The following is a 15,628-nucleotide window of genomic DNA, read 5'->3' as shown; positions in this document are numbered from 1 at the left end:
TCGGATTTAAATTGGCTAATCATTTAGAATTAGATTTTATCTCTAAATCGAGGTAGCGAATCTCTTAAGCAACGACGCCTTCACAATCTTCACATTCATCACCAATTTCTTAGTGAAACAAGTTGATGCTTCCTTTTAAATACCAATGAAGAACATGGCTGCATTCAAAGTTCTCACTGGTTCCTGATTGATGATCTTGGTCGCCTTTTGTCCGCCACCCCCTATTATCCCAAGGCAGACCCCTCAACATCCTCGAGCGCCGTACGTAACGAGTGCTCAACAACATAGGTCCCGACAATCCACTCACATTTTACCAATAAAAAAGTCATTGAATATGTAAATAAAACTTTCTTTACAGACTGCATTCACTGTGAAATATAGCAATTCATGTCTGTGAAACTTTCAAGGATTATATTTATAAATAGCGTTTCTCAATAAAAGTTACCTTCGTGGCTGTAATCAATGACAGACGAGTACCACTCGCTTCGTCTATATAGTGAATTGTCGACGACGTATTTCGATTTCGAGAGCGAATCTTCATGCCGTTGTTGTTATCAGCATTTCCATCACCGCAGAATCAGTTTGAAATAATTTTATATATCTATACATGGTATTTCTTAAGTATATTCAAGTCATATCAATAAAGTATGTGTTTTGAAGCGGCTTGAAATATGTTAATAATTAAAGTATCAATTAATCCAAAACAATCTAACCTTTTAAAAATCATTGATTATGCAATTATACCTTTTAAACTAATTAGCTAGGAATATACCGCGGAATTTATAAGCTGAGTATTCTCACAGGTTCGTATGGTAATCGTAAAGCAATATAACAATCGCAAGACGATAGCTGAGAATGAAAGACGCCGGCGCAATCGTTTCCTACAAGACATGTCCCCGCAACAACAACAAAGGGGCAGGTGAGTGATTTTTACCAGATAAATGTAATATCCACGAAAAATTTAAATTTTGATTTTATATGATTTCGATGTATAAAATGCATCAGTGCATCAGGTAAATTTATGTTTGAAAATTATTACATAAGAATTATACACTTACTAGCATATATTCGCAACTGTAATGTTAACTGATTCATAGATATTCGCAAAACTGTCAATTTTTGTTACAAATTTTAGCAACTGTATTACAAGTCTACAAATATAGTACGATTAAAACAGATATTTCTATTTGTCCGTTGTTTAAATTACACAACGATTTTGATACAGTTTACACTATCATTTAGATAAAGGGTTTATATTTATGACATAACCATACAGTTATGCATTAGTCACAAACTGAACAACCGTTCAAGCAAAGATCGGTAGTCCGGTAAAATCTGTTACAAGATTTGACTAGTTAACACAGCAATTTAGGTAAAAACTTATATCGAAATAATAATCGGATTGTTGCAGAAGAAGGCAACGAGAACAGTTACCGTCAACTTTTATACCAATGACCACTCTAAGGCGTCACCGTCCCCATTCAGCTTCGGGTGCCGACAGGTGTCACATTGATACAGAACTGGGATCCAGCTATCTGTAAGTCAGCTACAGCCTACACTATATCATTTAAATCAAAGCCCTCTGTGGCCTTAGGGTGAGATTCCTAGCACGATGCTGACATTTATTGTCAACAGTATGATTGTTTGTATCGATCTGGATGTTTTCTATGTATTTAGAAAAAATGTATCTAAGAATTACATCAATTGTCTAGTACCCATAATACAAGCTCTACTTAGCTTGGGAATTGTCCAGGGTAAAAAAGATAATAATCGGATTGTTGCAGGAGGACGCACAGAGAACATTTAAATACGCCAACTCTAAGGTGTCACCGTCCCCATTCAGCTTTGGGTACCGACAGATGTTACTTTGATACAGATCTGAGGTCCAGCCATATGTAAGTCAACTACAGCCTACTATTTATACTATTTAAATCAACGGCCTCTGTGATCCTAGCACGGTGTAGACATTTATAGTCATGAGTATGATTATTTATATCGATTTGGATGTTTTCTATGTATTTAGAAAAAAATGTATCTAAGTATTACATCAATTGTCTAGTACCCATAACACAAGCTCTACTTAGCTTGGGACTAGATGGTGCTGTATTAAATGTCCAGGGTAAAAAAGAAAATGTAAATTAATATTATGAATAGGAAGGACTTGACATTTTATTTGAATTAAATGAACGGGATGTTTCTAATGTATATATGTACCTTGTATAGCTGAATTATGAATTCATATGGTTGTCCATATTTTATATGAAAACTAAAGATCTCAAAAATAATTATTTGGCAGAGTGCATCACGACTTCGTGACTACAATTCCCGATAGCGTATTCAGTAGCATTCTTAATATTCGATTTTTTTTTTCAATATTAAGTTTCTCTATCCGAATATTTTGATTTGTTCTGGAAATTTCCATCTCGAGTGCTCATTTTCTTACAGTAAACCACTAAGCCTAGAGGCTTTCAAATTCCCTGCAGTATATTACCTATGCTAACATTTCAGGTTTACTAGTTGAGAGAGACGTCAAAAGCTTCCACAACGGTATGCATGCGTGAGACAAGTTGTGAATACCGAGAAAACAAGATACATTTGGTTTTCGACTCTCTAAATACTGATCCAGAATCCCTGTAAAATCACTGAATTTCTAAACGTTTCTAACATAGAACTTCATATATTTGTTGTTGCCTTGTGCCACTAATTAAATAAACGCAGATATTAATCTATATATTATATACAATCATAACTGGTATAAAGATAACAAAAACTAAACAACGTCTCAATCACTTTCATTCCGTTACGCTAAACACGCTTATATTAATTAGACATTACCCATTTAAAACAAATACTAATTATAAATTAATATACTTAAAAAATTAAATGAAAAAAAGGACCAATTTTTAGCTTTGTCTGTCAGCTAAGCTAAAGTGTTCAATTGAATTACAGCATTTTTTAACATTTCAGGCACCAACATTCTCGCCCATCAAAGTCTATGGAATGCATTTCAGCATATCGCCAACGCATTAATTGGAACATTATAGGCACTACAAATGTCCAAATAGAACGTGAAACCGTGAGTATCGAAATATTTAAATCGTTTGGTATCCTAAAAAGCGAACTTCAAATTAATGAATTTATTCATCTAGTACATATTTCATTACACATGTACTCATATTTTCATTTCTCATTTTATTCTCGTTCCCGCACCAATATGAGGAATTCATACAAACCAGTAATTTTAAAAATGAAATATTAAATAATTGGCTTTATTTTTTTTAGAACGCGCAATTAAGCATTCACGCAAGTCGGCATGGCATACTACATATATAAAGCAAGATACTATCATACATACGTAATGTTTACCAACTGTTCTGTATGTTTACAGGTATTCTTTCATAGGGCTTCGGATCTATATCTAGGGTTAAATCTTAACCATTGTAGCTAATAATAAAAAAAAAATAGTATTATAACTTGTATTATATAACGGAAGAATCATACGCTTTATTAAGTAGTGTATTCAGATACCTAAATTTGGTATAGTAGTCATTTTAAATATATGGATGTTACCTATTAAGATAGTTAGGTACATATCACCGGCATAGGTTGGATAATTAAATAATTTAAATCATACATTCTGATAAATACTAAAACAGGAAGAAAACAATTTAAAAGTACCTAAATTTTATGTAGTGAATAGACAATACCAACTGACACCCGATCGGGCGGCACTATCTGTCATGTGGAAGTCTTAAAATTAACCACGATTGTTACCATCCGTAGTACATTACTAACAATGAGCCACTAGTCACCATTACTACCAATGGTGACTCAGTTTTGTTAGTAACAGCACTGTAAGGTGGTACAGTCGATGCGTTAATCTGTTAAATCGATCGGTAAAGTTAGTCAATCTCATAAACAACATCATCCTTCAGTAAGGCTTTGCTCTGCCTTCTCATCTTCAATGTAGTAAGGATCAGACATATATATACGATTTACAGGCAGCCACTTTGTGTTGCGAATATGCTTTTAGACTTAAGTTTCTTAGTACGTTGTACTTATATCTACAAATATTTGATTCCCGCTTACTAAACCAAGCAAGAATTTATATACGGGTTTCTCTGTTATCTCTATTATTAAGATAATTAATTATAATTATCTTAATATATAATTGTATTTTAATTTTTATTAATTATATAAGTCTTGTTAGGGATTATTTATTGTGTCATTTGTTGATGAATGATTTGTTTACGTATGGTACTCGGTGATTTGTCATTTGTGAATAATGGAAAGGGACCATTCCATAGGGGCTAGTTCGTTTATATATTAACTCTAAATAAGCTATAAAGACCATTTGTTGAGTAGTTGTCTATATTTTTTAATGTTCTATCATGATCTCAACGTACATATAATGTACTTTATCTTAAGTTCTACTAGGTGATTGAAGTTAGAATAATTGACATTTAATTGACTCGGCTTATAAGTATGTTAATGTTACATTACATTTCTTAATCTTCTCTGGAAAATTAGAAGTACACAGTACTTTGGATTTAAATTGTTGTTAGACTTAATTTATATTATAAGTTCAGATGTTATTTCAGCTCTAGTAAATTAGTAATATAAGAATTTTTGTTGTTATTATTATAATAAAATATACCTTTGAATAAAGTGTCTGTCTTATCAATTCAAAAAATGAACAAAATGGCTTTTAAACTATATGTAGATAGTACATAATAGTTCTCCAGAATGGCAACACATGAGGGGCACTACAGGCATTCATCGATGACGTATTGTCAGGGGTGCTACTCATGTTTATTTGCGCCGGTTGCCACTTACCATCATGTCGGACATCGACTTGTTTGTCATTCTACTAAATTATATGTCAAATCCTTTAAATGATTACTATATAAGTGATTTAGAGTAGATGTTTCAATAATTATTAATGTTATAGGAGTTCTTTAGAAATTCCAAATAAATTTTAATCAGAAGGATTTCATGTGTTTTATTTTTAATTAACATCCCAAATAAGGCAAGTTTTACATTTAACTTACGTAACAACCACCAATAAATAGTCAAGTTACAGAAACTAATATTTGTCATGGTTAAAATGAAGGTAAAATTTACAATATATCATGGTAATAATAATAATAATAAATCTATTTATTGTCAAGTTACACAACTATACAGAATATTTATAATGATTGCCAATAGATAGCTCAACTATTGCTGGACTGATGTGCATCTAGCGCTGGTTTTCAGTTTGTACCTACGCGGACGTACCTACCATATGCTAGACATCCACACCATAATTTAATGAAATTAAATTCGAGGATATACATAAATAAAGTACGAAATTATAAATTTTTACTATTTTGCTATACAAATAAAGTTCTAAATTCTGTGAGGTTAATTTAAGTAAATTCGTACTGCCCTCCAGTAATAAATTATACGTTATTACTGGAGGGCAGTACGAACTTACTTAAAAGGTATACAGATAGGACATTTAGAGTCTATATAATTTATACATACAAAAACAGACATAACACGAATGCAATGCATGTATACGAAATACAAATTCAAAACATCGAAATTTGTCGCCGCAATTGAAAGGATCTCTCTCTATCTAAGATAGTTTAGAGGATGGTAAGATAAGCATGAGGTCAGAATAGTTATCCCATCGTGCCAAATTCAATAGGAACTTATCACAATGATTTTTAAGGGGAACCGCGTGGAAATTAGTTTAACTTAGTGCATTGCTAGCAACGGGGTTATTCGCACTCTATTAACAATGTCTTTTACCCTATAAGTTCAAGTTCACTTACACCACCATAAAAGTAGGTAGCGCTACCAAAAAAACGACTAACCCCAGGGTAGTGTTCTGGCCCCACTGCTCTTTAATATATACACAAACGACCAACCAATATTAACAGATACTAAGCACTTCCTATATGCCGACGACCTAGCATTGGCGGCCCAAACAAAAACTTTCGAGGAAGCCGAAGGGAGGTTGCAAGGTGCTCTCCAAAGTTTAGACAAATATTATGACGACGATTCTCTCAGACCCAATCCATCTAAAACGCAGTCTTGCGCTTTCCATCTGCGGAATCTACAAGCGAACCGTAAGCTTAACATCTCATGGCGAGGCATACCGATTGAACACTCTCCTAATCCTAGGTACCTGGGTGTTACCCTAGATAGGTCCCTCACCTACAAAGCTCATTGCCTCAACACAAAAAAAAAAGATAGGAACACGGAACAACCTATTACGGTGGTTAGCATCCACGTCCTGGGGCGCGGCGCCGTATGTCCTTCGTGTATCTGGCCTGGCATTGGTTTTCTCCGTGGGTGAATATGCATGTCCAGTATGGCATCGGTCCACCCACGCGAAAGAGGTCGACATTGCTCTCAATGAGACATGTCGTATTATAACGGGCTGCCTCAAACCGACACCCCTAAACATGCTGTATCCACTCACAGGAATTGCTCCACCAGATGTTCGACGACAGGTGTTGTGCGAGACAGAAAATAGGAGACAAGAAACCGCCATCTACTTCATAACCACTCTATACCCGATGTCCACTTAAAAAGCAGGAAGAGTTTTTTAAGAAGGACAAGTGCTTTGACCATCGACCCACATAAAGCCAAAGTAAACTTATAAATCATCCTGCTCCTTTGGACTCTATTCAACCAGTCGAACACCTGCCCCCAGGTAGCGACCTGCAATGGCCCTCGCAAATGGAAATCGCTCAACAGACTACGAATCCAGATGGGCCGTTGCAGGTACAACTTGGTAAAGTGTACAGACTATGGCACACCTGCTGGCTTGTCCTTTGTGCCCAGCATCCTGAACAAAGGGGGACCTAAGGGATGCGACGGAGTGCGCAAGGGTTGTCGCGGCGTCCTAGGGAAAATATATTTAAATATCTTCTTCTTCGTTTCAACGGCAACCATATGTATTTGGTTGCCGTTGTAGAAAAAGACCCTATAAGTCATATTATTACGACACAGATAGCGTTATCATTATATTATTACGTGAAGCAAATACTTTGTATTCTTCTCTCTTATACTTTCTCCTCCTCTTTTTAAGAAAATTGCGGGATCGGAGGGGTATAATATTTCGGAATTTTCCTTACTCCCTTAAATTCGAATGTAACTCTGTATGTTTGTCTCGCTTTCACGCCGAAACTTCTGAACTGATTTAAATGAAATTTGAAATAGACCCCGAGAAAGGACAATGGCTACTTTTTAATGCGAAAGAGAGTTCTAAGGGGAAATGAGAGACGAACAGTTGTATGGAAGTATCGTCATTTTTAAAACTAAAAGTTTGAGACTATTGACTAAATATAAATAAAGAAAAAGAGTTGTAAAGTATTGAAAGATTGTATAAGAAGTATCGTCTTTTTCAAATCCAAAAGCTTAAAACTTATTATTTAGACTGATGATGAATTGTATGGAATTCTGTAAGTCAGTTCGTCATGTTTGAAACTAGAACAATGAAACTTTTTTATTTAACTTTTCTTGGAATAGATTAGATACTAAAATATTTTTTCATTATTTATTCACTCTTTTACGCAGACGAAGTCGCGGGTGTGCAGTAATATACATATAGAGAAGTGCAACCGGCCATAATTTTTTTTAATTCTGTAATAAAAAAAACATTACACAATATCATATATTTGACATATACACGCATATATTAAATTGAATATGTTAATATTGGTTTTATTAAATATTATTTGTCTATAATCCTACTTTATGTGAAACATAAAACTAATTAAAATTTATTCTCGTCGAATATCGACTATTGACCGACCACTAATACACAGTAAGCTCAATATGGATAGGGATATTAGAGTTTAAAGTATGATATTTGTACTGAAAATTACATATTTATTTAATCCAAATATTTACCCTCATTATAACAACATTGCTGCTATTTAATCGGAAGTTCATTTATACATTTATGATAGCACTCTGGGGATATAGATTCGACAAATGAGTGGAAGCATTTTGTTGTACAAAATTTTATAGGTAGAAAATTGTCCAAATCACGAAATCAATGATAGTCCGTTTGGAAGCAAGGTAAGGTACTCGCCTTACCTTGCTTCCATGCGAAGGATGATGTATGGTTTGTAACTACAGTTCCTGTAGGCTAAGGTTTCTCGTGCAAAAATAATCGAAATTGATAATAGAATAATATTAAATAAAGGCTTAACTGATTACATACACTGTTGTACTACCTACCTACATAAAAAAAATTGTCATTGGAGTTAATACCTAATGTAAAAAAATATAAGTAAGTACATCAAAAAGTAATATATTGCGCTCGATCCCTTGTAGGGTGGACAGAGAGCGATTTATGTGGATGTTTATCTTTGTATGAGAAAAAGTAAACGACCGATGGAAGAAAAATTATAAGTATACATACATAGATATGTAACTGCATATTTTGTGTGTTTATATAATAATTATTATATCATATCCTACCACTGTGAATTTGGCCCAACATTGCGTGGTATTATTTGTCTTTCCGAAGAGCGTTACTTACACTTATATTTATTAATAACGACTCATAAAAACAAATCAGAGTTAAAATGGCTAGCAGTAATTAAAAATGTTGGAGGACAGCTGAATAAAATTGACACCAAATTATCATTGAAAATCGACAACTTGAACGAAAAATTAATCGAGTACAAGGTTGAGTTAGACTAGTTATTGATTAGACCAATTAGAGTGAGATACACGGTGTCGGAATTTTGTTTTCTTCGGTATTGAAGAGAAAGAATAGTCATATTCTGAACTGGAGGATACTATACTAAATATAATAAATAGTAATATAAACATAAATTGTACGAGAGAAGAAAGTCAATATGCAAGACGCATTGGCAAGAAAGATGAAAATAAAATAAGACCAATTAACATTAGTTAAGTAATCTTCTTTTTAGTTAAGTTATCTTTTTTCCCAAAGTAGTTAAACTTTGGGAAAAAAGATTTTATTTGACAAATTTAAAAAAATAAATCTAAACTTGTTAATACCACTATGTATGTAAAAGAAGGTTATCCGAAAAAATATTAAACGAAAGGAAAAGATTACAAGAAGGATTGAGATGTGAACTAGAAAAAGGAAATAAAGCTATCATAAAATATAACAAATTAATTATCCTACCTAATAAATAAATAATACCTACCCATGATAGTTCAATGACTCAAAACCAAAGCAAAAGCGGACGTTACATCAATCATCTTATGGTACTACCTGTAATAAAAGTGCAAAAGAAGTAACATGTAGAACGACTAAAAAACATAAGATAACAAATGAAAATACAAATATAACTCAATTTATCTCATATCAAACTAAGAATAGACAGCAAGCTATAGATTCACAGGACTCTGATAGAGATATAGATATATAACATAGCAACTAGCAGCGACTCCTCTAACCGGAACACAAACAGACACTTATAGAACCACAAGTTATTTCCAACCTTAAGCAAAGTAACAATTTTAAAATAATAATTTAAATAATTACGCACCTCAATATGAAAAATTAAACAGAAAACATATATATATATATATATTTATACATATATATAAATGAATAATTTGAAAAAAAGAAGACAAATGATTAAATGTGTGTACATATAAGATGTCTTATCTATAGTCACATGTGTGCGACTATTAAAATTAATGTTATATTGATATCCACACAAGACAACCGATAGCACGAGGCAAAAAAAATGGCAATGGTAAAATGGAAAAGAACGGAAGAGGCCTATATCTTTAAATGGATACATATATACAAATAAAAAAAAGAAATTAAAAGTAATTCTAATAATTATTGCATGCTAATAATAAGTTAACAAAAATATATAAATAAAGTGAATAAAAATTATCAGAATAATATAAGTTAAATGAAATAATTATATAATTAAAGAAATTCATGTAATATCTTTATTTTTGGAAAATAAAAGGCTTTTTTATTTATTTTTATTTAATAAAAAAATATAAATCATGTTTTTTTTTCAAAAAATTAAAAAAATTAAGTTATTGGTGGACAACCCTTATCACTTAGGGGCATAAAAAGTAGATAGTAGCCGATTCTCAGACCTACTGAATATGCATATAAATTTTCATAAATATCGATCAAGCCCTTTCAGAGGAGTTTGGTAACTAACATTGTGACATGAGAATTTTATACATAAGAATAATACGACGACGACCAAACAGTCACCATTACTTTTGTATTGATAAGTTTTACTTTAAGATAGTGTTGCAGCATTTAATTAGGGATCAGCTATTGCATTTTTGCTTACGGTTACTGTAAAAAAACACATTTCGTCACATGTCTCAATTAAATCCAATATTTACCGATTCAACATGGCAAAACACTAGTTTTAATACGCATTACTTTTTGCTTATCAGTCAAAGGCTTCTCTCCAAACGCAGCGTTGATATTTCGAGCCGTTTCCGCCGCATTAGATCCACGACGAAATTTTAAAAAAGGACTCTGTTTTTCGAAGTATCCATCTATCATGTCTAAAACTGAATATAAAAAACAACTGAATGACGAAAATTTATTGAAGCACATTATTTAAAAAAGAATATCATATGTATCCTGTGAAAAAAGTTTCACACCATGAAGGTTTCATGTCAATTCAAAGTATCTATTACTATAGAATGGTAATTTCATACTTTTACCCCTATTATTAGAGAGAGAAAAAAAAACAAAAATAATACACGAATTATGTTATAGCTATCAAAACTTATATGACAGTAAATTTGCGATGTCAGTGATATTTTACATCGTCATTTTCAAAATGTAGAGACGGGGTATTAAAAAAATTGAGGACACTCAATTTTTTTAATACCCCGTCTCTACATTTTTTGTAAAACCTTTCTATAGAAAGCTATAGAAGCTGCACCGTACAATAGAAACGAGTATAACACTCCAAACTTCCAAAAGGTCTTATGGAGCGGCTAAATGCCAATGGATACGACTTCAGTGTGAGGGCATCACTGTGGGTTCGAATTTCGGTTTAAGCCGTCGTAATTTCGATGCCACTTTGAATCCGACGGGGGATCGATCGGAAGGGAGTCTACACTAAGGGTGCGCTGGGGCACTAATATATTAGGATGAATATGAAATCAAATCAGTTAAACAATGGTGGCAAATTCGCCAGGAATTAACCATAATGGTTTCAAGGACATAGGCCTGGCATTGTGAACAGTGAGGCACTATAGCATCCATTCCTAAGAATATTGTTCTCCTTCTATGAGACTACAAATTTCAAGGCACTGCGTTAAAAGTTTCCAGTCCGCGTCAGTCAGTCTTAGCACTACCGATCAGTATTAAAAATAGGCCTAAGAGGAATTTGTGTGCGTAATAAAATTACGATATAGGTATTGTTCAATATTTATTCTATCTCTATTCAGAAACCTTACATATCCCCTGACTCAAGACTTAGAGCAATACTGAATATTGCTCTAAGAATTAGAGCAATAAGGAATATTACTCTAAGTTGAATTTGCGAAATCGAAATTTTGCCGTAAATATTTACTTTCCGCTATACTCGGCTCTATTAATTTTGTAAATATTAAAATTTTTATATGTAATTCTAAAACAATTTTTTTCAACGAAAATCAGACTTTTGTGAATCACTGATATTAGTTACATTATCCTGTAAAATATTGAGTTTAATTAGTTAGAGGTAGTAGAATATTTTCATAGTAACAACATATTTTGTGTAGAGAAGGGTCGGGGACATGCAACCTTAAAATCATAATATTAGAACTTGAATAGAACAGAATAGAAAATCATTTATTCAAATAAACTTACATTGAAGGACTTTTGAATAGTCATTACATTTTTTTAATCTACCGCTCATTCAGAAAGCTGTCTCATCACAAGAAGAACGAGCAAGAAACTTGCGTGTTGCTCTTTTAAACAATTTTATTATTACTTTACATTTTTAAGTTAAGTGTGTGAATACAAACCACCAATTAGCATTAATTCAATTAAGTACTCAAATAGAAAAAATTTTGAATATATAACCAACTGGTTAAACAATTAATAAGAGGAAATCAGTCATAGTGATTAGAGCAGACCAGTCCCTACAAGCAGCACCTGTTCACGAGTATGACGGATGAGCCAGCCATCACTGCGCTCGACCATATTTTAGGGAGCCCAATGACCCGGCCCACCACGCCACCACAAGTCAAAATCGAAAAATATATAAAAAAGTATATTAAGTGTGGTACAGTTTAAGTGTACATGCAGAGGGAATGCAAAAAGCTTATATGTATTAGAGATAAATGCATATCGTGACACTTGTCTCCTATCGAGGTCGCAGATACTAAGAAGGGCTAAATGCTCCGATTCACATATATGTATCTATTTTCCTTCCTACACAGTACTTTTTATTATATCTTTTTTTAATTGGTTATTGAACCTCTCTTATGATGAAACCGAAAATTTAATAGTCTAATTACGGTATTTATATATATATTCATGTAAAACTGAAAAAGAAAATACAAAAAAATAAGGAATACACAAAACGCACACGGGTGCAATTCACGCGAGCACTCTCATACATGCATACACACACTCACACACACACATACACTCACATACACCCAGACATGCTCTAATTCTCATAAATTATAAGTATTATTTGTTTTATTTAATATAGATTGTCTGTCTCGTAATAGTGTTTTTAAGTAGTAATATTCATTTGTTTTTATTTAAATTGTATATAATACTCTGGAGATGGACGCAAATAACTGCAACATAGTCTATTTATAAACTAATAATGTAGTTGTTAACGTATAACATGTTATTGTTATATTTTAGTTTTGGTTCAATTCTTTTTTATACAACATCTATTTGTCGTCGACGTACTTCCTTACACTTACATTTCCTTTCATTTGTGCTTGATAATCCCTCTCGTTATACTCATTTCATTAATACCTACTTTTCAAAATTCCAAACCAGCGCAACATTCCGTACGTCCGATATGTACATCCGTATCGCTCTGGGCAATACGATATTGCTAAACCGCAAACTACTGATTTTCAGGTATTGGGAATACCTGAAAATCAGTGGTTTGCTGCACGAGCAAACAATACAGTGAGGCTGCTATTTTGCGTATGGGAAATGCACACACACTATGTACACACTACTAAAAAACGTGCAAATATCACACGTTTTTTATTTATATTGTTTTTAGTTAACTGACCAATGCAGTTGGGTATTTTTTCTTTATATTACCTGGTGTGCTCTTTACCGCAAATAAAAGTTTTATCTATCTAAAATTCTCAATATGAAATTGGTACTGAAACTGTTATATGTATATACAGAAATATTATATATCATAACATTTTCACATACATACATATACAACTTTCACTACCAATTTGACATTGAAAATTATGAAAGCTTTTCCTTTTTCCCTTCTTTCCATCCGTTCTATATCATCCCACTCCATTTTACCTCAGCTTCTTCTATTCTAAGAATTAGAATTTATTTAGCCATTTCCTTAAAATCAACCCAGTTGATATAACGAACAAAACAACGAATCGATCGATACTGCAGTTTGAGTTATGGCAAGACTAACGAAAACGTAGTACATTAGACGTTACTTCTCGGAGTAGGTACATTTTAAAATCCCTCATGGCAGGTTGCCAGCTTAATGAACATATCGCCACCTCCCGATTTATTTGGTTTGCTGTCGGTCAACGATTCAAAATTACAATCACAAAGCCCCTTGTTAAACAAAACACTGGTTTTAATAATGTACTTCACAAAAGCATCGTGTTTACATACAACAATCGGATGAAGGATCAAAGCTTTGTGTAATGTACAACCTGCAATGTTTACTGTGGTAAACAAATAGTGCTCTTATCGCATGATCTGTTGCAATATATTGTTTTACAAAGGTAAATCCGTATTTTAAACGTATAAAATGAGCTTTGTTTGTGTTTATTTTATTGAAATTTAAAAAATATTCTGCATGGACACCCCGGTATCTTTTTTCAAGTAGTTTGGTTTGCAGGCAGTGTTGTGTAGGGTGAGATTGAGCAGTGAAAGTGCAGCATAAGGGGCGAGACATCTACATACAGACGAAGAACAGGGAAAAATGATAAAAAATTTATAGGATATCTCTAGACTTAATTAATAAAAAAATGTTCTTATACAATTTCAGAATATAAAAATGTCATACTGAATTAAATATTGAACAATTTTAATAATTAAATATACATATAGTTTTAATTTTATATTTCCAGTAATGCGCCTTATTTCGCGCTACTCTATTTTTTGTAAGTACTCTCTTTCTGAAGGTAATCTGTAAGAGATTGCTTTAGCGATAAGGCCGCCTTTTGTACATAGTTTTATTTATTTATGTTTTTAATTTTGTTCATGTCCTTTATATGCTGGTGCAATAAAGTGTTATAAATAATATAAAATATCTTCAATTTTGGAAAATATTTGGAGCCAAGAAGTGTTAACTCTTTAAATGTGTCAGTGTGTCCATCACTGTATATATGTAATAATATCAATGTTATATATATACATAAATATGTATATATATATATATATTATTTTTATACTTCAACGGCTAATCATATGGAAATGTTTGTGGGACGTGAGTTAGTTACTCAGTACCATAGATAATATAATATTACATACTTGGTACATAATGAGAATTCATTCTATTAAAATATTGATGCGATTTTTTTTGTGTTGACCGTATTCGAACTTAATTTTTTTGGTAGTTAGTCAGCAAAGTAAACCCCTGGGTTGACTAACCTAACTAAAAACTACTCTCTACGCTCTCATATGGCATGCACCATAGCGCCCGGATTACATCTTTACATAATACAGAGTACCTCCCGAGGTCTGTTCGGTTAAATCTTTTAAACTACTAATGACAGAGTAATTCAAGAGAAAATATTTATATGTATATCAATAGTAGGTACATGTACACCCGATGCCGGAGCGTTCAGCTAATTACATACAATAATGCAGAGGGATTAAGTACGGTAGGTATAAAAAATAAAACTGCACAATTTTAATATTACAAATTTATTACACACATAAATGCATAATTTTGTAACTACACAAAGGTAACACGTACTTACGACCGAATTACATATATATCGTTACACTATATTATAACGAGAGCATCCTAGTATTATATTATAGTACTTGGAGCTTTGCTCGGAGTCTTATTTTGTATTTTTTTCAAGGAAAGGGGCCATACTTAAATTATGTCACGCTAATTTCATGATTATTATATTTCCCGCGATATTTGTCACAGTTGGTCACATGAGACTTTCCTTTTCTTGTGTGACGTCACATATTTTACATTTGAACTATTTTAATTTAACAGTTCATATTTCGAATGATAATGTTAAAATATACATATTAAATTTCGTAACGTAACGTGACGAAATTTGAGACTACCACCTTAACGTATTTACGGATGACCTTTAATAGTTTACATAGATAAATAAAAATATATAAGAACTTAGCATAATTGTTAAAACTCTTCTAAAGACAGAGTTTATACCTCTCCTCCATATTATTAAATAATATGGATAACAATTTTTATTTTTATTAGATAAACCA

At 32.6% G+C, this 15,628-nt stretch overlaps 1 protein-coding gene and 1 long non-coding RNA gene across 3 annotated transcripts in view; both read left to right on the top strand.

Annotated features, from left to right (window-relative positions):
• Positions 1–1,674, top strand: part of LOC131852998 (PDF receptor-like) — a 36,505-nt gene extending 34,831 nt beyond the window's left edge. For both annotated transcript variants that reach the window (XM_059203783.1, XM_059203782.1), the window contains 2 exons: positions 804–919; positions 1,412–1,674. In XM_059203783.1, coding sequence (XP_059059766.1) covers positions 804–919; positions 1,412–1,541 — 246 coding nt within the window. In that variant the 3' untranslated portion in view covers positions 1,542–1,674. The remainder of the gene's footprint in view (positions 1–803; positions 920–1,411) is intronic.
• A 116-nt stretch (positions 1,675–1,790) lies between these two features.
• On the top strand, positions 1,791–3,398 carry LOC131853089 (uncharacterized). Its single transcript, XR_009357973.1, has 3 exons — positions 1,791–1,895; positions 2,968–3,076; positions 3,283–3,398. It is a non-coding gene; the product is annotated as an uncharacterized LOC131853089 (long non-coding RNA).
• Positions 3,399–15,628: the final 12,230 nt, after the last annotated feature.

This window comes from Achroia grisella, unplaced genomic scaffold, assembly GCF_030625045.1.
Source record: "Achroia grisella isolate CSIRO2021 unplaced genomic scaffold, CSIRO_AGI_Agris_v1 utg874, whole genome shotgun sequence".
Taxonomy (NCBI): Eukaryota; Metazoa; Arthropoda; class Insecta; order Lepidoptera; family Pyralidae; genus Achroia; species Achroia grisella.
This window is presented reverse-complemented; position numbering and strand designations above follow the sequence as displayed.